At 35.7% G+C, this 21,732-nt stretch overlaps 3 protein-coding genes and 1 pseudogene across 3 annotated transcripts; all 4 read right to left on the reverse strand.

Annotated features, from left to right (window-relative positions):
- Positions 1-178: 178 nt before the first annotated feature.
- On the reverse strand, positions 179-2,633 carry LOC128028907 (chymotrypsin-like protease CTRL-1). The gene is made up of 7 exons (XM_052616237.1): positions 2,561-2,633; positions 2,165-2,268; positions 1,958-2,037; positions 1,779-1,860; positions 728-908; positions 511-641; positions 179-422 (listed from the first exon to the last, which is right to left on the reverse strand). Exons 1-7 carry the CDS (start codon positions 2,604-2,606, stop codon positions 261-263), a joined length of 786 nt encoding a protein of 261 aa, XP_052472197.1. The 5' UTR covers positions 2,607-2,633; the 3' UTR covers positions 179-260.
- A 1,093-nt stretch (positions 2,634-3,726) lies between these two features.
- Positions 3,727-6,161, reverse strand: LOC128028535 (chymotrypsin B-like). Its single transcript, XM_052615772.1, has 7 exons — positions 5,983-6,161; positions 5,732-5,889; positions 5,521-5,600; positions 5,348-5,426; positions 4,817-4,997; positions 4,544-4,674; positions 3,727-4,385 (listed from the first exon to the last, which is right to left on the reverse strand). Exons 1-7 carry the CDS (start codon positions 6,026-6,028, stop codon positions 4,224-4,226), a joined length of 837 nt encoding a protein of 278 aa, XP_052471732.1. The 5' UTR covers positions 6,029-6,161; the 3' UTR covers positions 3,727-4,223.
- Positions 6,162-6,583: 422 nt separating this feature from the next.
- Positions 6,584-10,312, reverse strand: LOC128028839 (heat shock cognate 70 kDa protein-like; annotated as a pseudogene).
- Positions 10,313-11,597: 1,285 nt separating this feature from the next.
- On the reverse strand, positions 11,598-21,418 carry LOC128029511 (TBC1 domain family member 15-like). Its single transcript, XM_052617325.1, has 10 exons — positions 21,042-21,418; positions 17,509-17,694; positions 17,200-17,318; positions 16,655-16,758; positions 15,461-15,528; positions 14,608-14,754; positions 14,395-14,485; positions 14,166-14,314; positions 13,888-14,029; positions 11,598-13,345 (listed from the first exon to the last, which is right to left on the reverse strand). The coding sequence occupies exons 1-10, from the start codon at positions 21,265-21,267 to the stop codon at positions 13,183-13,185; spliced, it is 1,395 nt and encodes a 464-aa protein (XP_052473285.1). The 5' UTR covers positions 21,268-21,418; the 3' UTR covers positions 11,598-13,182.
- Between the last annotated feature and the right edge of the window lie 314 nt (positions 21,419-21,732).

Raw genomic sequence — 21,732 nt, forward strand, 5'->3', positions numbered from 1 at the left:
TGGTTATCAGTTGCGTGCATTTTCTTTCATTTATTCAATGCTATTTTTGGCGTTTATTACCCTTATATTGTTTTCTGTTATTGACAAACAGATTTTGTTGTGGTCATGGTTCCCTGAAACGGTCTTACATCACCATAACCACTTTTTTTTTTTAACATGAACTCAAACACACAGTATGTTGGCTATAGCACCTTTAAAGAGTTTTATTTGAATTGATTGACTCATTGAGCATCATGTTTGATGTTCAGAGAGTCAGAACTCTAGTTGGAGGCGACAATCTGGTCAATCCATTGGCGGAGGTAAGAGACGCGAGCGTAGACGGCTGGGGTGCGAACATTGCAGTCGCTGGTGCCCCAGGACACGATGCCCACCTGATACCAAACACCTGAGCTCTCACACACCAGAGGACCACCAGAATCACCCTGTAGTAGACAGACAAGCATGTAGACACATCAGGACTAAAGCACTCTATAAATGCATACACATATTTAGGCTTCTGTCTTCATATACCTGGCAAGAGGAGACACCGGAGGCTCCAGCGCAGATCATGGCGTCTGTGATTCTGTTCTGGCCCCAGTATTGCTTGCACTGAGCAGGACTCAATAGGGGCAACGCGGTCTGCTGCAGGATACGAGGACTTGCTGTAAAAACAAAGCAAATTGAAAAAAATCTAACCACTTTTTTCCTTGTAGAAGTCATTTGAATGTGGTGATAATGATAAATTTACAGGTAGATCCTGTTTTGCCCCATCCAGTGGTGACACAGCGAGTGCCAGAGGGGATGCTGGTGGAGGAGGAAGCCAGACACACAGGAGAGACACGGGACGTCAGCTGGGCTGGAGAGGACAGTTTCAGCAGGGTGATGTCATTGTTGAAGGTATTACTGTTGTAGTAAGGATGGGTGATGGCCTAAAGTGGGAGGAATATTGATTTACTGTATGAGATGTCTTTATAGATTGAGATGTAGAGTAGATGGTCTGTTTAATTTGACAATTAAAAGTTTATATTTGTAAAATGTGAGGAGAAGCTGTTCAGTAGGCTTGTTCTTTTTTTCAAAAGTTTGCATTTGGTAAGTTTTTTTTACAGAAATCTCTAATGATCCTCAAGACTGCATTTATTTGATCAGAAATGCAGTAAAAACACAAAACAGTAATACAGTGAAATATTATTAACAGTTAAAATACAATTTCTGTTGTAGTATATTTTAAAATGACTCCAGTTTTCAGTGTTACATGATCCTTCAGAAATCATTCTAATAATGCTGATTTGCTGCTCATAAAACATCTCTAATTATTATCAGCATTAGAAACAATTGTGCTGCTTAATACTTTTAGGTTTGTTAATGAATAGAAAGTTCAAAATAATTAATTTATTTGAAACAGTAATATCCTTACTGTCACTTTTGATCAACTACTGAATAAAAATATTAACAACTATTAATATTTATAAATATTAATAAAGAGAAATAAACTAAAAACTAGGGTTTTTCATAGACTTAAATGACATGTCGCTTAAGAAACATTAACAGTAAGAATAGAAATCCAGTTACAAACTGGAAAAAAAGAGTAAGACATGATGCAGTTGCCAAAAGAGTCTGTTTGACGCAAGCATTTGTCATGTAGTCTGGTTCTGAGTAGTAAGCAACCAACATTTTTGACTGTGGCAAAACCCTGTGGCTCTAGAGGTATTGCGATAGATATCATAGAACCACTGCAATGTTATCAGCAGACCGTGACTCAAAATAAAGGGATGCTCAACTCATATCATTGAAGCTGATACCTTGGCAATTCTTATGACTTGAACCGACTCGGCGCTGGAGCCGCGGTCATGCTCTCCAAGAATAACATAGTGATATCCAGCCCTAGGATAGGAGGAAGAAACAGGAAATGTTGAAAATTGAAGCATGGAAAGGAATCAGGCAGGGTATGTTTACTGGAGTCAGAGTCAGAGGTTCTTACTGGACACGGCAGTGGGCAGCAGTGACCACCCAGTACTGGTTGAGCAGGGATCCTCCGCAAAAATGGAAGCCATTGGATTGCTAGTTTATACATTATCAAATATAAATGATAGAACATTGTGTGTGGTGAGTAAATCATTGTTAATATTACATTTGCCATGCATCTCAGCTTATATTATAAAGTGTAATTATGACTAGTAAAAGTTACCTGGAGAGAGACCTGCCAGGGCCAGGAACCAGACACTGCATTCTCTCCATTAACAATTTTGCTGTAGCCACTGATTACTGGCTTAATGGCAGGCACTCCACAGCCTATGGTTAGGAAAATAAACACATGCAAAAAATATACAATTATGAGTTATTAGTCTGTTTATTATTTTAGTTTTTTATTGTTATATTGTAGTGTATTATACATTTGCTTCACTATATTTAAACTATATATCATTTTAATATAAATAGTGAAGCATATTTATAATAATAATAATAATAATAATAATAAACAACCTGCAACTGCTGGTCTAAAGAATATCTAATATCAAAATTTAGTTAGTATATATATATATATATATATACCCATACATATATATATATTGTAAAAACTCACCCAGAGTGGAGGCCACCAAAGCAAAACAGCTGATGATCCAGAACATTGTGGAGACAAGCGCATTTAAGTTCTGCTGCTGTGTCTCCCATGCTTTATATTCTCTTCATCATCTGATAAACCTGGGAATTCTTCAAGGTGCTTCCATGCAGCTGGCAAGATCCCAGAGCTCAGGAACGTTCATATCTTATTTAGTGCAGTCATGTGACAAAAATGTATGTTGAAATATTGACAAAAACATATGGGTCGACCAAAAAGAAAAAAAAAAAAAAAAGGAAAAAGAAAAGGTCAGCTTTCCAACTTTTTTGAAACATGTTTTTTTTTTTTTTTTTTTTTTTTGAGTACCTTCAGTTTCAGCAGTGAGGCACCTGAGATGTTATTCTTTCACCTGTAAATAGTAGGGCTGTCACTTTACGTGTTAACTTAATTAGTTATGAAAAATTAACGTGATTCAAATATTTAAAAGCAGTTAAGGCACTGTCTATACAGTTGACTGTTTACAAATATGATGTAGATCACTAACTCCACAAATGCATTTATTCTCTAAAATTCAAGGTATTGGTACAAAAATAGCATTGTATGTATTTTGTATCATATTTATATCATGATATGATAAGCGATATCACACGAGCAGGGAGATCAATTGGCCACCAGTTGAAATTTGTATACATTAGTTCAGTTAATACGAGAAGTTGTATATATATATATATATATATATATATATATATATATATATATATATATATATATATATATATATATATATATATATATATATATATATATATTATATATATTGCTTTAAATAATCGTATACAAAAAAAAAAAAAAAAAAAAAAATATATATATATATATATATATATATATTATTATTATTATTATTATTATTGTGCAGGATCTTTTGTGGTTGACAATGAAAATATGAAAATATATTTAACACCTGTGGTTTCTGGGAAAATGTCTATAAGTTACAAGGTGTAATGCTGACACCCTGGGAATGCTCATAGTCTGCACAGGTTTTGTATTGGAACCATGATTATGCTCAAGGACTACACAGACTAGTAGACAAGTGTAAAATTTATTTTCTCAATCAATGCAATCGTATGACGTATAGCTTTTGAAACAATATTGGCAAAGTACAGAACTGCAAGAACAGACATGACTTAACAAACTTTTCTGGTTTAGCTGGATTTGTTCCTGAGAAATCCGTTAAGCACACTATATAATTTAAATGTAAAACCTAGCACAGGATTAGGGAACTGATGCAATACATCTGCTCAAAAACAACCGAGTCATTCCAAATTGCAAAGGTCAAGCAGTACCATTTGTTTGCAGATGCCTTTAACTGTAGTTTGATTTCTTCTACTGAACCCAAATTAATATGTTTGTGTAATGTCGCAAAAAGTCAAGGCATACCAGGAATGTTTCATTTAATATTTATTCAGCTATAAGTATGTATGCATTCATAAGTTTAGCATAATCAATGGTTAATTAAAATGAATACATAGTTGATATATAAAGTTATTTAGTGCTTTTAATAATTCTGTTGGCATTATGTCTTGAGGTATTTCCAGTTTCAAAGTTATGAAGACACAGTTTGATCACTTGACAGATGACTAAATGTTCAGACACGGGAGATCCTGGAAAACTGAGACATGCTGGTGCTTTAGTTCATTCGAATGATTTCATCGATCCATTTTCGAAAGTAAGAGACCCGGGTGTATGCGACTGGACTGTCAGTGCTGCAGGATTTGTGGCCCCAGGACACGATGCCCACTTGGTACCAAACACCTGAACTCTCACACATCAGAGGCCCACCAGAATCACCCTGCAGTGGACACACAGTCATCGGTGATTAACATGTCAAGTTTGGACCCTTTTTTACTGTCAGTGAACTGCTATTTCACATATTTTAATTAAATTAGATTTTTTTTAAATTAATAGCTCGTGTGTAAAATATGTTCATGCATATGTCTTTATATATACCTGGCAAGATGAGGCTCCGGAGGCTCCAGCACAGATCATGGCGTCTGTGATTGTGTTCTTACCCCAGAACTGCCTACACTGAGCCTGACTCACTATCGGCAGAGTGGCCTGCTGCAGGAATCGAGGATTTGCTGAATGCAAAAGAATAACATCAGACATTATGGATCTGAATGGTTGAGCAAGGACCAACTGCTGTTTTTTTTCTGTGTGTGTGTTATCCGGGAGACAAAGGCACAACTGAAAATGTTCTGTTATATTTGACACAGGACTTACGGTCATTTTCAGTTGCGCCCCAACCAGTGGTGACACAAGGAGTCCCAGGAAGGATGTTAGTTAAGGAGCTAGGCAGACATATAGGAGAGATACGGGGAGTCATCTCTACTGCACTGGACAGTTTCAGTAGAGTGATATCGTTGTGATTAGTCTGTTTGTTGTAGTTAGGATGTGTGATGACCTATGTAGGAAAAAATGTAAACATTTATTCAGCATTTAACTGATCAAAAGTGACAGTAAAGACATATAAGCATTTAACTTAGAAACGATCACAAAGATAATAATGTTTCTTAAGTGCAAATCAGCATATTAGAATGATTTCTGAAGGATCATGTGACATTGAAGACTGGTGTAATGATGTTGAAAATCAGTGATTTATCACAGAAATAAATTACATACAAGTATATTCAAATGAAAAAAAAAAATCACAATATTACTGCTTTTACATTTGTCAAAGAAATGCAGCCTTTTTAACAGGAGTATAATTTAAAGCTTGGAACCTTTGTTTTAAATGCGCATTAAAGATGATACCTTTGCAATTTTCTTGACTTTAACAAGTTCATTAGAGCCTCGGTCATACAATCCAAGGACCACATAGTGATATCCAGACCTAAAAGGCAGTGACAGGGAAAGGCATAAAAATCTTAAAATCATTTGTGTAAAATCACCTGAATGGATGGATGGATGGATGGATGGGTTCTTACCGAACTGAACAGTGGGCAGCAGTGAGGACCCAGTTTGTGCTGATCAGGGAACCTCCACAGAAGTGCTCACCTCTGGATGTCTGTATCATATATAAAGAATTTCACAAGTACATCATTATGCAGAGAATGAGGCCCACCACCACTAGGATAGTTTGAGAAATGGATCCACTAGCATAAACAAATATTGTGTCATTAAAACGTACAACACTACCTGGATAGAGACCTGCCAGGGCCAAGGGTGTGCTTCATTTCCACGAATAATACCTGCATCATGTCCCCCAACAACACTTGGCTGATCCTTAATGCTAAGAGATCTTTTGGCAATTTCACCTGCCGGGTTACCCACCATCAGTTGACGCACACCACATCCTATCACCATAGTTCATAAAGAAACAAATTAGAAAAGTATCCATATATATAGATGTCTGAAATTTGTAATTTTTTATCCTCACAAAAACTCACCCAGAGTGAAAGGCACCAAAGCTAAGAAGCTAATGATCCAGATCATGTTGTACACAAGCACCTAATATGCTGATGTTCTTCCCTTTAGGTCTCTCTCCTGTTTTATATTCTCTCTAGCACCTGTTATATTTCGCAATTCAGGTGTTTCCATATGGTTAGGAGGAGCTCAGGAATGTCTGTGTTTGTCATATGAGGAAAAAAATGTAATTATTCTTTTCTTCATACTACTGACTGGAATAGGTGGGTCAGCCAAAGAAAAGAAAATAATAATAATAATAAAATAAAAATCACCTAAGGTACCTTTCTGAAAACAAACTCTTTTCTTTCTCCTTGAACTACCTTTCTTTCTCCATGAACACATCCAGTTGCATAAATGAGAATGTTGAAAAATGCTTTCTTTTTTAATTGGGTTTTACAGGAAACACTGAATGAATGAATGAATGAACGAACTAACTGTATAGCATAGGTGTAAACAACCCTCCCTGTAGAATAATTATCAATAATGAGTATAACAGCTAACTGAACAAGTTACCATGCCTCACCTCAGCTATTAATTTTGTTGTAATTATAACCTTGTAACCATTAAATAGGTAAATAGCTTACAGATGGAATTACAGGTTTAGAAACGTGATGCTTAGATAAGTTAATATGCTAATGCTGTTTTTTTTTTTTTTTTTTTTTTTTTTTTGTAAGTGCCATATTGCTTTGGCCACAAGCTAGAAATTGGTCTTATCCGACACATCTGACCAATGTGAGTTGTTAAGGAACCTGTTTGAGATGCAGCAAGTTGACGTAAATCAAATTTTTCATTGGTTTGTCTGTCTGAACATAGGAGTTATGGTTGTCAAGATTAGTCCAACTCCTCAACGGTATGACCAGAGGAGGATCTACTTCCTACCCCTCCAGGAAATCCCCCAGGCATCCCACCCGGCATGCCACCAGCACCCTGATAGAGCCTGGTGATGATGATGGGTTGCACACTTTATCCAGCTCCTTCTGTTGGTGCTCATGCTCATCCTTGTCTGTTGTCTGTGGTACAAGACATACTGTAAGAAGAAGCGTCTTGGAAGATGCTCTTTGTTCTGTGAGGTGGCTCATTGCTTACAGTATTTCTCAACCCTTTTCCTAGAGCCACAGCAACAGTACATATTTTTTTTTAACTTTTCTTAATCAAACACATCTGATTCAACTCAGCTTATTAAAAGAAACTCCAAAACCAGAAATTGATGGATCAAATAAAAGAGATATGCCAAATGTGTTCTGTTGGTGTGCCTCCAGGAACAGGTTTAAAAAAAAAACACTGTCTCAATTATCTCTTTGTTACTGGGTGAAACCTTTGTGTGGCTACCTAAACGGGTTTGACTTCTTCAGGATATAATATCAAATAAAGTTCCATCAGTAACATAATCATAACTGAAAGGGATAGTCTTAATTCTGTAAACAAATGTAATCTATAGATTGGCATGCAATTTACAATTGTTAGCTACCTGGTTCCTGTCCAGCCAGGCTATGACCTCATTGCATTTGTCAGTAATATAAATATGTTTTGTTCTCTGCTCTGATCTTGTCCTTCAGCTTGTCATCCTCCACAATGCTCTTCATGTTAAAGGCCAGGGACTCCACAGTGTTCTTGGCAGTGATTTTCCTTCTGACCTGGCTCATTTACTTCCTACCTTGCTCAAGGGTACTCAGTCATGCTATTGAAGCTGGGAGTGAGCACTGAAAATTCACTCCACCCACCTACAATCTCTGCTGGTACGAGCCTCGAACCCGCAACCTTCGGATTATGAGTCCGAATCTCTAACCATTGGGCCACAACTTCCCCACATCATAAAGCAAAAGTAATTAATAATCCATCTAGAGACAAAATGAAAACTCTTACCATCTCCATAAGCTAATGCTTCATCAGGGTTGATGCTTTTGTTAAGATCTCGGCTGAAGTCCAGAAGCAGCTTTTGGATTTTGGGAATGCGAGTGGAGCCAGCAACCAGCAAAAAGTCATGGATCTGTGTCTTGTCCATCTTGGCATCCCGCATAGATTTTTCCACTGGCTCCAGTGTACCACGGAAAAGGTTGGCATTGAGCTCCTCAAAACGCACTCTGGTGATGGAGGTGTAGAAGTCAGCACCTTCATACAGAGAGTCAATCTCAATGCTGGCTTGTGTACTGGAGGACAGGGTGTGCTTGACATGCTCACATGCTGTCCGCGGGCAACAGACTGCACGTTTATTGTCAGTTATGTCTTTCTTCAACTTGTGCTCGAACTTTGCAATGAAGTGGTTGACCATTTTGGTTGTTGAAGTCTTCACCACCCAGATGGGTGTCATCGGCAGTAGCCTTGACCATCCTCAATTGTTAGAATGGACACGTCAAAGGTCCCATCTCCCAAATAAAAGAGGAGGACATTGCGCTCACCACCAACCTGTAGTGAATTGTGACCATAAAGCAGCAGTTTAACTCTACTAACCCTTTAAACTTACTGTGCTAAAAGTTCAGTTGAAGATGCTGGACAGCAAAAACTAGATGCAACAATCATTACAAGCCAGTTAAGCAAGTTTACTACCATCAGATATTACCTCATTTATACAGCTTGAAAAAAAACATCCTGACTGATGTTTTAGTGCACTTCCTGCAAATATGGAAAAAAATAAAAGGGTCTCATTTAAATATGTGCAGTTTCACATGAATAGTGCATATTGTCACATGACCAGAGCAGCTTATTTCCTGTTTGCACAATGAGAAGATGATGGCTGCATCAAAGCTCCAAAACTAAAGGCTAGTAAAGCATGTTAACATAAATATATGACAATGATTTTTGGTACACATGATCTTTAGGGTGTCTAGTATTAATATACGCATTCACATATATTTAGTTTTGTTGAGTGTTGTCACAGAATGAGTAAACATGTTGATGGTCACAATAGTGACCGGTGACCGAACATACAACCCCATTTTTCACACACTTGACAAATCATTTGGACATATATATTTTTTGACATTTGGGATTAAACGGATTAATGAAAGAGTCTTATTACTGTTCTTTGTTCAAAATTAGTTTTGCTCATAAAGTAACAATACACACATTGAGGAACATTTTTAGCAAAATTGGAAGCAGCACAGTTAAATGAAAAAGAGCCTTGCTGACACTAACGATTGCAATCAAGTTCACATACTTCCTGTAACCAGCGTTATCTCCAAATATCTCTCCTACAAAGGGTATAATTCTGCACATGCACAAAACAAACTTCGGTATGTACTAGATATTGAAAACATGGAATGCGTGCTGCAGAATCAGATATTATCTGTGATGAATTTTTCAAAACCACTTTAACTGCAGGCGTCAGTTAAATAAGATAAGATGTGTGAAGCGGTGTTTGCAGAACTCTGAAGTTGTGATGCAGAGAAATGTTACTGTTTACCACAGTATGCGTGTCTCTCTGTTTTGGTTTGACATTTCCTACTACAGTATGTGATAAAGGCTTTATATCCATTATAAATCATGCACAACTCTCCTCGGTTTGCAGTGTTTCAAAGTTCATGGGAAGGCTTCACATGTTGTACAAACAAAATACGGAAGTATAAAAATATGTAACATTTCAAAACAAAGGATGTTACTAAATAAACAGAGTACGCAATATTTTCCAGTATTCTAGAAGTCACAAATTGTTGATTCTGAATGCAAACACAACACATTTTGTTAATAATCAAGTTAATAATAATGTGATCTCAAGGAAGATGTGCCAGCTTGAGCTTTGCCACCTTTTCTTGGCATGCTTGAATGCATATTATATGTGAAACAAATGGGCTTGGAAGGGTCTTACAACTAAATGTAAACGATTTAAAAGTGCTTATCTAGAGTGCTTTTGCTTAGTTTTATTCCCCTTGCCCAGGTAAGCCACATATATCTCCTTCATCTTAGTGAGGACCATAGAGGAAACCTCTTCAGGGTAGAAGGTCTTTATCTTGCCTTTGTTCTCCACTTCCACCTTGGGTTTACTATCATTGTTGATTACCTTAAAGGGCCAGTGCTTCATGTCAGACTGAACCACTGGGTCATCAAAGCGCCGGCCAATCAGGCGCTTGGTATCTTTTAAACCAATAAGATGACAACAATAACAACAAACTGCTGTTGGTCGCTGCTAACAAAGACTTTACAGTATGTACAGTACGTCTCGTTTTTAGTTTTATATTTATATTAACCGCACTGCCATCTTATGGGGAACAGTAGCATCAACAAGTGTCAATGTGATATCAATTTATCATGTTTTGGCAAATTATGAGCTGCCTTACCGAACATTGTGTTGTTGGGGTTCATGGCTACTTGGCTCTTGGCGGCATCTCTGATCGGACTTTGGTGTCTGTGAAAGCAAGAAATCTGGAGGTTGTTCTGTTCCCCTGGTCATTGGCGATGATTTCCACCTTTCCATGCTAGATTCCCACAGTAGGTGTTGCCCAAATCAATACCCACTGTAGGTATGTTTAAATTTGGTAATTTTTACTAGGTAATATTTTTTATGTAGAAGAAAATTGTGACTCTGTTTATTTTGTGTGTGTGTGTGTGTGTGTGTGAGAGAGAGAGAGAGAGAGAGAGAGAGAGGCTTGTTATCTCATGATTATATTTTGAGACTTTAGCCTGGATTTCACAGACAGTCACACAATTTTTCTTATTTTATTTATTTATTCTTTTTTTAAAGAATGAAAGATATTGCATATTCAATCTGGACAAAAATAATCGGTATCAGTAATAATTTGTGTTAGTCTCTAAATAAAATAGGTATAGAGTGAATGGGGCATGTTTCCAGCTACATCCACGTTTGTTCTGCAATCATGCCACACTGAGCGGTCAGCTGCTTTAGAAAGCACTAGATTGCCTGCTTGGCACAATGCCATGAGTGTGAGTAACAACTGTGCTCTGTCACTGCACACTGCTCACTTAATTCTTAATTCATTATCGTAATTCATTATAGAGATTGAACATTGTCTTATATTATCTTGCAATCAAATATTGTGAAATGCTAAATCAACCAGGGTGGTATACAAAGAGAACAGAATGTTTCACTCCTACCTAACTTTGCAAAGCAAATCAAATGAAGGATAAAAAAAATAAAAAAATAAATAAAAAGACCTGACAAAGAAGCAAGTTGTTTCAACATTCAACTTATTAGTGCAAAAGGGTTGCAAATTTAGCTCAAATAAGTTAACTGAATAATTTAAATATTATACTGTATATTTCCTATAAATTAAAGAAAATATTGGAGAATTTCTAAGAATAACAAAACAACATTAAACATTTTTAGACATGTTGGCCAACCTGTTTGTATTTTAAGCATAAATATATAAAACATGTCTTATATTTTGCATTAAATGAATATTTCTTTAATAGTTTTCAATATTTTCAATAACTTGGGTAACAGGATCAACCCTAAACCTGACAAATGCTGTAACAAAGAAATGGAATAAGACTATCTACTTGTCTTCCCATCATGCTTATGGAAAGGCCCAAAGGATGTCAGTCACTGTATGTAATTAGAGGAAAGAGCCATGAATCATAGATGATGATCAGCTTCAACAGTAAAAGTATTTTAGATAAAAAAAAAAAAAGTCATATATACCTATTCAAATCACCATACTTTATTTCACAAAACATTTAATATAGCAGTCTCTATAGCAGTAGATTAGGCTAGCATGCATGAGTCTATTCTTTATGAAGTGACTCACTAGAAACTGACAAGTTTAAATGTCACAGTACTCTTAAAAAAAGAAATCAGTTTCTCTCTCTCTCTCACACACACAAACACACACACAAACACACACACACAGAGAGAGAGAGAGTTCATCAATGACATGAACAACTCATTTAAAATGTGCAGATAAATTCATTAATTCAGGTTGACATTGCACAGTGTCTTTTCATTATTGCTACATTAATTAAAACACAATGAACATGTGCAAAATTTCAGTGAACAGCATCAAAATTACAGTACCCATTCCCCAAAACTGTGTTGGTAAGTGATTTCATATTCCTAGAAAACAACTTCAACTGCATTCCCTCACTAATCATGTCAGCTTCTGACAAATAATAACCAAATGTGCAATATTCCCTACTCATATGCCTCTTTCATAATAAATAATGCAGTGTGGTCTCGGAGTACTATTAGTGATCAGTACATACTTAAGCACGGTTCAATTAGTAAGACAACACCACTGAGGGTCTTCCAGAGCTTCTCAGAACTGAGACTATGTTTCAATTATATTGTGCTCTAATGTGATTACTATGCAGACACAGGATGTTTCTGAGACTGGATTATACTCAAGTCAGATCTTGCTTAGATCACCAATAGGGATTTCTTCTTTCTGTTTCATACAGCTGTAAAAATCCTGTTTAAACAAAGTGAATTTTGACATTACACGCTGCACCTTAACATGCAATGCATCTCCGCAGTCAGTAGGCTTAAAGGAATAGTTCACCTAATGATGAATATTTGCTGAAAATGTACCCATCCTCAGACCATCCAAAATGTTAGTTTCTTTGTGGGAACAGATTTTAAGAAATTTAGTATCACTTTCTAATGATTTAAAGTTAAAATGCATCAAAGAAGGCTTTGTTTCTTATAAACAGGTATTTTTTTCACTTTACATGTAGTGTGGATTACTTGTGGATTATTGTGATGTATTTATCAGCTGTTTGGACTCTCATTCTCACGGCACCCATTCACTGCAGAGCATCCATTGCTGAACAAGTGATGTGATGCTAAATTCCTCCACATCTGTTCTGATGAAGAAACAAACTCATCTAAAACTCAGATGGCCTGAGGGTGAGTACATTTTCAGCAAGTTTCCATTTTTGGCTGAAATATTGCTTTAATCAAGTCTTCAGTACTATTAAATATCTGTTCAAGCATGATCAGGGTAAAAGTGATATACAATACTTATGTGATGATCTTAGAGTGAATAAATTAGTATTTTGAGCTGTTCTCACATAAATTCTGGCACCATAATAAAAGCCTTGGAAATTAAGATCAAATACTGTAGGAACTGTATGGAAGAAGTCCATCTGGTTCCCACAAAACCCTGGTTAAAAACAGCATCATTCTTTAGAATAAAATGAAAGTCCCACTGGGACATAAAATCACATTTTTTTCCAGGAGTTTCTGTCAACAAAGCTCTTTTCTTGAAAATTCCACTTAAGGCCTTTTGGTCTCAGGAGAAAAGGTTACGTAGTTGATATAAAAAGTGGTCCTCTTTGCTCTTGCGCATGCGACAGCGGCCTCTCAGATAGTCCCAGGCTGAGCGTTTGCAGTAGTTGTAAAAATGTTCTTCAGTTTTTTTCAGGGTGCTGTTCAGGTCCAGCTTGCCCTGCAGACTGACCATGGACAGCATGATTAGATGATTGTACTCCATGAATGAAAACAGTGTATTATATAGTAGCCCCAAACCAATTTGCATTATTTAGACATTTAAGGCATTGCATTATATATATAAAAAAAATAAAATAATAATAATGCTTTGTCCATACTACTACAAACAGTATAAAATATCAAGACAACAACAAATATAAGGTCTGGGAATAAATTCTAAACCACAACCATGAGACTTTAGAATTCATTTGTATATTTTCTGTTTTCATTTTAATTCTAGATGTTTTAGTAATTTTGTTGCGTTTGTCATTTTTATTTATTTTATTTTTTATTATTTAGAAAAACTTAAAGTTTTTAAGTTTTAGCATGTAACAAAATAAGAAATATTGCCTTAGCAACCAGCAATAATTTTCAATATTTTATTTCAGTCCATGTTTATTTCAAGTACTGAAATTATTATGGCTCAAGTTTTTACATTACAATGAACCATCCCAATCTACTAAATATTCTCCACCACACACACACACACACACACACACACACACACCTGCTGGTAAACTGTATGAGCTGAGCATCGTTCCTGCAGCTGAGTAAAGCTTCTCGGTTTTCCAGCAAGATGGTGGCACACATGAAGAGTTCAAAAGTGAAATCTCTGTTAACGGCTTGGAGCTCCTTCACAGGTTCATCCTCTGGAGATCACAGTCATAAATCAAAATCATTTCAAATATATTAGTCTTTATGTTTCACCATTTGGGCTTGATAAACAGCGTTTGAAAGGCATTAAACCTTCAGGTTTCTTAAAAAGCTATTTGAAAGAACTTTTACCCAGGCTGTATTTGCGTGCCAGTCTCTCCTGATATCGAGCCCGATCCACCTGCTGCGAGATGAGCTCCAGATGATCACAGCTGAAAATCTCGAACAGACGCAGAGCATCGCTGTGCTCAAACTCCCGCTGGAAACCCAACAGAAGCCACCTGAATGGAAGACAAGAGAAAGACTTATCAAGTGACAGAAAGAGAAGAGAAGAGAAAAGAAAAAGAAAAATGAAACCCACCTGTGACAAAAAGTGATTTTTTCCATGTTGTCTGTGACAAGATGGGAGTATAGTTGAGGATCAAGCTCTTTTAGTAAAGCAGCTTCCAACTCTGATAAACGCCACAACAAACACAGCATTTGGACATCGTTACTAATAGATCCAGTTAGAAATTGTACAATTATTACTGCTAATAACAGATCTAAATGGTTTGGAAACGCAAAGGAAACTCACCCATTTTGCGATACAGTCCATCAGCACAGAAATCTTTGGAAAACTTCTCCATGTAGCAGGAGAAGCTCCAGTAAGTGTCCACTTCTGAGTGCAGCACCTCCAGAAAGCGACTGCACAGATCATTCATACCCTGAGCGTAACTTACTTCTGCAGAGACCAGAGAAAGAATCTGATGATTACAAGGTTACTCCACACCAAAATGAAATTTTGACAGTGTATTTTATTTGGCAGTCTATGAGTCTATGAGATGTCACAATCTTCCTGGTTTTCATCCAAAATATATTAAATTGTGTTCTGAAAGCGAACAAAGCTTTTATGGGTTTTGACATTGGGGTAACTTTAATTTTAGGCCTGAGTATTTGCAAACACAGAGTTTAACCACTAGATGTCGCCCAAAAATCATAAACTTTAAAATAAAAGAGTTCAAATAAACAATACAGTTAAAAAGTTAGAGGTCAGCAAGATTTTATAATATGTCTGCCTTTATTTGCTAAAAAAAAATACAGTAAACATCAATATTATGAAAAAAATATTATAATTAAAAATATATATTTTTCTATATTGTACATTTTCATTTATTCTTGGGATGGTAAAGCATAATTTTCAGCAGCCATTACTTTAGTGTTCAGCGTCATTTGATCCTTCAGAAATCATTCTAATATGCTGCTCAAGAAACATTTCTTATTATTATGATCAATAATGTTTACAATAACAATATCATAATAATCAATAACAGCATTTATCTTTATTGTTAATTGTAAAATGTCTCTTTGCTCAATTAAAATATGAATATATATACGTGTGTGTGTGTGTGTATATATATAGACCAAAAAGTGTATTTAAAACCACATACCTGGGTGAAAAGCAGCATATGTGATTAGGATATCTCTCAAGACAAGCAGGTTACCCAAACCTTCATTCCTGTGAGGAAACACAATGATTAGAAAGTCTTTCTCCAGGCAATACTGTATTCTTCAAAGGACTGATTTCTGAATCAAATCTGCTTTTACTCTGTTAAAACACTACAACTAAATTAAATTAATCTTTATCATTTTATGTCTGCTGGTATTTTAAAATTGAGTCTATTGTTATCAGGAAAAATATGACTGGTATGTAGAAAGTTTGTGTTTGATGTTGCTGCAGCAAAACAGGCTAATGTTATATTAGTTTATATGATTATCATTAGTTTTTTTTTTTTTTTTTTTAATACCATATTCCTTCTACAACATCATTTACACTTTTAAACGTCTTTATGTTTTATGCATATGTATTCTGTATTCTGCATGCCTATAATTGCGGTTTATATAATTATACTTTTCTGCTCTTTCTGTGGATTCTCTATGTACTTGGACACTGAAGTATACTTTCAAAGCGAGCCGAGCTGACCGTACTCAAATCGAGTTACTGTTTAACCACAGTAAAATGATGAGACAGACTCCTGCGTGTTATTTACGTCGAGCTCCAAGGTTGACTGATAAATTGGTGTGGCAATGACATGTTTACTTTGAGCTGGCAACTCACATTACTGATGCAAAAAATTAGGCAACTGTGGTTTGTTTAAACAAACATGAGAACCAATTGACTGTCTACTTTCTTCAGCAGAAATGAAGAATACTGAGGATCTCTGCTTTTTGACAAAATAAAATTTGAAAGAAAACAAAATGGGTTGTAGATAACTATAGAAATGATTTATGTAGCCATAGAGATTAATAATTAAACACGGAAATCTGAACCAGGAACAAGGAAATCTTTCCTGAAAGGAAATAAATCAAACAGTCATGAATGAGGACTGCAGGGTGGATAATGAGCCTGATAAAAAGTCATAACAATATGTTAACAAAAAGAGCCAACAAAATATATATATTTATATTTAAATATAAATATATTTTTGTCACCATCTTGCCTTTTACCATTTGTCAATATACAACTTTAAAAAATAGATTTTTTTTTTTGAAGTTCTAAAAGGATTGTGATCATAAGTGCTTTTCCACTATTTCCATGACTAGGATTTTCTTTATTAAACTGCACAAATGAAACAAGTTCTCACCGGAAGTATGGAAGATCTCGGTCTGTTCGGGGAACATCTTTGTCAATGATGCGTACGGCCTCCTGAAGCTCTTCCAGGTCAAAGGTTACCCGTTTAAATAACACCTGCAAATTAAAGTCAGCATGAAATCAACATGGATCCAACTTCTTATTACGCTTTCTTGGTCTTATTGTGAATTTTTCTCTTTGTAATAACTCTTTGTAAAAAAATACAAAGTAATCAAAAGTCCTTTTATTTTTTAGTTCCTCTGACCAACGTCATGTAATTTCATAACTGTATGTGTTTCTTTCTTCAGTGGAACACATAACAAGATATTCTGCCAAACAATTTTGGTCCTCATTGACTTTTATAGTATTTTTTTTTTGGTTCATACTATGGAAGTCAATGGAAAACAAAACTGTTTGGTTACCAACATTCTTCAATATCTTCTTTGGTGTTGCACAGAAGACAGATAGTCATACACGTTTGGAACAACACGAGGGGGAGTAAATGATGACAGAATTTGCATTTTTGGCTGAACTATCATTTTAAGCAGGGACTTTTACCTGAGCCTGCAGTTGCAAGAAGGACATCTTCTCTCCAGCCTCTTCAGACTCAAACTGCTGGTTATTCTGCTCTCTGTCCTGCCTCTGCTCAAAATACTTCACTGCTGTCAGCAGTTCAGCTGAAAAAAAAAAGGAAAAACAGGAAGAAATAGAGAGAACAAAGGATTTGATGTATTATTAGTTCATCATCAGTTATGTCAGTTATGTATATACCAGAGGTTTTCACTATCAACATCGAATTATATCGAGTTGATAAGGGCAAACTATATCATATTAAAAGTGTTTGTTCTGCTCGAAAATATAATTTACCATCAGTGCCATTAAGACGCAGATGAACGGCTCCAGGAAGCAGCTGTTGCCACTTCCTCTTCATGACCTGATAGCGCACCGCCATCTGCTCCAGCAGCAGGGGGCGCTCCAGAGCCGTAGAGCTGCAGGGGTACATGCCAAACAGAAAACGCCAAACCAGACCACGTTCATCGGGCGCCACGCCACCTGAATCACACAAACAGGACACAAATCAACTTCAGCTGAAGATGATATACTGTGAACTATGTCTTGGGAAATGCGCTGTTTCACAATGGACCCTTTTCACAGACTGTGATGACACGTTACAGTTATAATAAACATCATAAACCTAGTTTTTTATTTTATAACTAAACTTTATAGCTTACAGAAAACTGGTTAACACTGCTGCACATTGGCTGAGGGAGTGACTGTAAGTTTGACATCGTTCTCATTTCTGACCAACATAAGACAGAGACACAGTATTGTGGATTTTTTCTTCCTTTTGCTATTGGAACAAATGCAAACGCAATTATATTTGATGTAGTTTTCACTAACTACTATAGAAGTTTACCTAATTCTGACAACTTCTCCTGAGAACCTCGGACATGTGAAAATTATTGATTACAGTTCCTTTGAATTGACGAGTATACAGACTATTTTTGAGAGCAGATTTTTTTACAGACTTAATTTTACAGAAATTAAAATAAATTATACTATATATATTATTTTATATATATATATATATATATATATATATATATATATTTTTTTTTTAACTCCCTCAATTGCATATCCATTTAAAATTAAGTCTATATATATATATATATATATATATATATATATATTTTTTTTTTTTTTTTTTTTTTTTTTTAACTCCCTCAATGGCATATCCATTTAAAGTTGCAAACGGATAACTTGCTTAAAAAGAATTGTCAGCTGATATTGTCAGTGTTCATAAATGCAACTGATTGGAAAGCCAATAGATTAGTATTAAACGAATACACAGTTCAAACAAAAGTACTGACTAAACAAACAGTGCATCATCACTTTTAAGATACCAACTTTTAATTGCATCACTTTAAAGATCTGGGTTACACGGTTAACTTCAGCATCCGCATCGCATTAGCAATTCAGCATTACACAATGAGCTGGCACAGTCGGCCAAGAGAGAGTTTGAGGGTCCACACACAGAGCAAAATAACTTCTAATCCCCTTCTAGATCAGCTTTATCCTTCTTACAGAGCTGTTTATGTAATATGTTCAGGAAATTCTGATGTCATCGAATAAGAGGAATGTGTTTTGTAAATGAGAGGCCTTCACACACACAGCAGAAGATATACTGAAGCACGTTTGCTGAAGGCCTGCCTGTTGGAAAGCTGGTCCGACTTTTTTAATCATGTTGTATACATTAAAAAAAAATTGGTGATGTGGTCACATTTGCATCACACTCTTGTGCCACTTGCTTTTGTTGTAAGATTAGAGTGTGAATATTAAGCTTTAAATGTGACTAGATCTTATGAATGTTAATAGGTGCAGATCTGAGTTACTTTACTGAATAGATTACTACAAGGCCATCAAGACAAATCACATCACTTACTCAAAAAAAAAAAAAAGCTGATTAAACAAGATTAATTGAAACAGCCAAATTTTTAACCATTGAAATTATATTCATAAAAATAAAAAATAAAAAAACACGAAAATTTAAAATGACTCAAGCTCAACCCATCCAAGATGTAGACAAGTTTGTTTCTTTATCAGAACAGACTTGGAGAAATTTAGCATTATATCACAGTGAATGGGTGCCGTCAGGATCATCACAAGTTACCCACACGACTCCTTTCCATCAATTAACGTCACATGAAGTGAAAATCTTCATGTTTTTAAGAAACAAATCCATCATTAAGATGTTTTTATCTTCAAATCATTGCTTCCAGCCAAAATACAAGCCCTCTTTCTGAAATCTCTAGTAAAAACGTCATCTTGTCTGAATCAGGAGAGAAACATACAAAGATCAAGCACTGCTGTTTGGACTCTCATTCTGACGGCACCCATTAGAGGATCCATCAGTGAGCAAGTGATGTAATGCTAAATTTCTCTGTACCGATAAAGAAACAAACTCACCTACTGTACATCCTGAGGCCACCTATACATGAGTTTGTTTCTTTATCGTACATTTTAGGCCTACTGTACAGTAGACTTGTTTAACTCTATAAGAGCACTGAATTCAGCTAGCAACCCTACTGTCTGTTGTCACATCTAAAGTATGACTAATCCTGTTAGCAGGAATCATATCATTCTACACAGCAGATTCTATAGCTCTCATGATTACTAAAAAGTAGGGGTATAATGAGAGACACTTATCCCACGAGACGAGACACGAGACTGGATTCATGAGAACGAGACAAGACAAGATTTTTTTTTTTTTTTTTAAGAAATCCTCAATGATGAATTATTTGATTATTAGTTGAATTATTTTATTCAACTGATAAACAAAATGCAAAAATGTAGGAGCATTTTAAAATCAACTTGTGCTTTATGAAATTAAACTTCTATTAAGCTATATATCTATATAAGTGGAGATCACGGAACAAAATGTAAAAAATAAATAAATAAAAAATAAATGAGGGAGTAAGTGTCTCAATTCAGTTCAAGGCTGGCGACAAAACTTGCTTCTCACGCTCCACTGACACTCACGATCTGAAATAGTTGTAATAGACAGTTGCATCTTTGTCTTTCAGGAATAAGATTGTGTGTGTTTGAATTGAGATTGCAATCTTTGCACGATTAATTGTGCAGCTCTAATGTAAACTGCAAATTGTTTTGCGAGGATATCGTCACGTTCCGACTGGTCTCGCGAGATCCCCACTAAAAAGCCATTCTTCATCTGTGTGTAGGAAAGCAAATCACTTGACTGTCACTTGACAAGAGCAAGCCAGTCATCCAGCTGTTATATATGTTAATTACTTCCCTTTGAATACAATAATATGCAATTGAACTTGATTGCTAGAGATAACAGTATCAGAAAATGCACACATTTGTTTGTTTACAATAGTAAAGACTTTCATGGAAATCTGTTGTTTTTATTTTGACCTAGTTATTGTATTGTATCATATTTTTTTTTTATTTTCTACCTCTAAACATAACGCTCACACAAGCCCTTCTGCATTTTTACATTTTCATTAAGACATATTTAATTTAAGATTTAAGCCATTTAACAAAGTTTGCCAAAAAAAAGAAAGAAAATCATATCTTTTTTTTTATTTAGAATTTATACGTTTATCAATAATAATAATAATAATAATTATATATATATATATATATATATATATATATATATATATATATATATATATATATATATATATATATATATATTTTTTTTTTTTTTTTTTTTTTTTTTTTTTTTTTCTTCATAATTTATACATTGTGATTCAAATGTACATGTTAGATTAGATGAAATAGTACTATCAAATCATGAGGCTGGTGGTCATGTTTAATAGTCATTCATTTCCAATGGCCAGATTATGCCATGATACCGGCTCTGTGAGTATTACCGTTTTTAAAAATATGCATCCTGAGCCTGGATTCGTCCACTCGCCCCTCTGCGTCCATCACGCCTGGAAGCGACATGCTCGCGCAGGCGGACTCAGGTGAGATCACAGGTGCGACGGACCGACAGACGCTGCACTGTACTCCCTTCAACTTCCCAGAGGGTCCATTACTGTCCAGATGGTTTTGACCTTTACTTTCTACATGTGATTCATCACAAGATTCAATCATTTTGTCAAGTACTTTAAAGACTCTTTCTCTCAAGCATTGAAGGTGTCGTGAGGCGATAAAAGCGTCAGGTAAAAAGTTCTCGGCAATGTTTTCGAAAGCTCATTTTAGTCGAATGAGAAAATGTTTTGATAGTTAGCACACCCCTCCTCCCTTGTCATATGACTTAAACCTCTCTCTCTCCCTCTCTCTCTCTCTCTCTCTCTCTCTCTCTCTCTCTCAAGGCTTATCTCTCAAGGCCCTGGAGATGCAACAGCTGTGGCCAAAGGTCAGCAGCTCCCCCATGTGGTGAGTGGCTTTTATCATTTTTATTATAACGATAATCATAATGTTTATAATATAATAGTACATATTAACATCTCACAACTGATCGCCAATGCTGTGTCTGTGTATGTCCCACATCTGTTCTTGATGTACCAGTGTACTAAACATTTGGCCTGCTGAAAGTCTCCATGAGTCTGGCAGTGT

This window comes from Carassius gibelio, chromosome A15, assembly GCF_023724105.1.
Source record: "Carassius gibelio isolate Cgi1373 ecotype wild population from Czech Republic chromosome A15, carGib1.2-hapl.c, whole genome shotgun sequence".
In the NCBI taxonomy this organism is placed as follows: domain Eukaryota; kingdom Metazoa; phylum Chordata; class Actinopteri; order Cypriniformes; family Cyprinidae; genus Carassius; species Carassius gibelio.

Excerpts from the sequence above, each read along its gene's own strand:
- LOC128029511 (XM_052617325.1), bottom strand. The coding sequence starts at position 21,267 with ATGATTGAATCTTGTGATGAATCACATGTAGAAAGTAAAGGTCAAAAC. Across the intron at positions 15,529-16,654 it reads CGAGATCTTCCATACTTCCG|GAATGAAGGTTTGGGTAACC; the intron begins GTGAGAACTTGT and ends GTTTCCTCACAG. Across the intron at positions 14,315-14,394 it reads AAAATCACTTTTTGTCACAG|GTGGCTTCTGTTGGGTTTCC; the intron begins GTGGGTTTCATT and ends TCTTCCATTCAG.
- LOC128028907 (XM_052616237.1), bottom strand. The coding sequence starts at position 2,606 with ATGTTCTGGATCATCAGCTGTTTTGCTTTGGTGGCCTCCACTCTGG. Across the intron at positions 2,269-2,560 it reads TTTGGTGGCCTCCACTCTGG|GCTGTGGAGTGCCTGCCATT; the intron begins GTGAGTTTTTAC and ends TCCTAACCATAG. Across the intron at positions 642-727 it reads GGGCAAAACAGGATCTACCT|CAAGTCCTCGTATCCTGCAG; the intron begins GTAAATTTATCA and ends TTGTTTTTACAG.
- LOC128028535 (XM_052615772.1), bottom strand. The coding sequence starts at position 6,028 with ATGATCTGGATCATTAGCTTCTTAGCTTTGGTGCCTTTCACTCTGG. Across the intron at positions 5,601-5,731 it reads CCTGGCAGGTCTCTATCCAG|ACATCCAGAGGTGAGCACTT; the intron begins GTAGTGTTGTAC and ends TATATGATACAG. Across the intron at positions 5,427-5,520 it reads GCTGCCCACTGTTCAGTTCG|GTCTGGATATCACTATGTGG; the intron begins GTAAGAACCCAT and ends ACTGCCTTTTAG.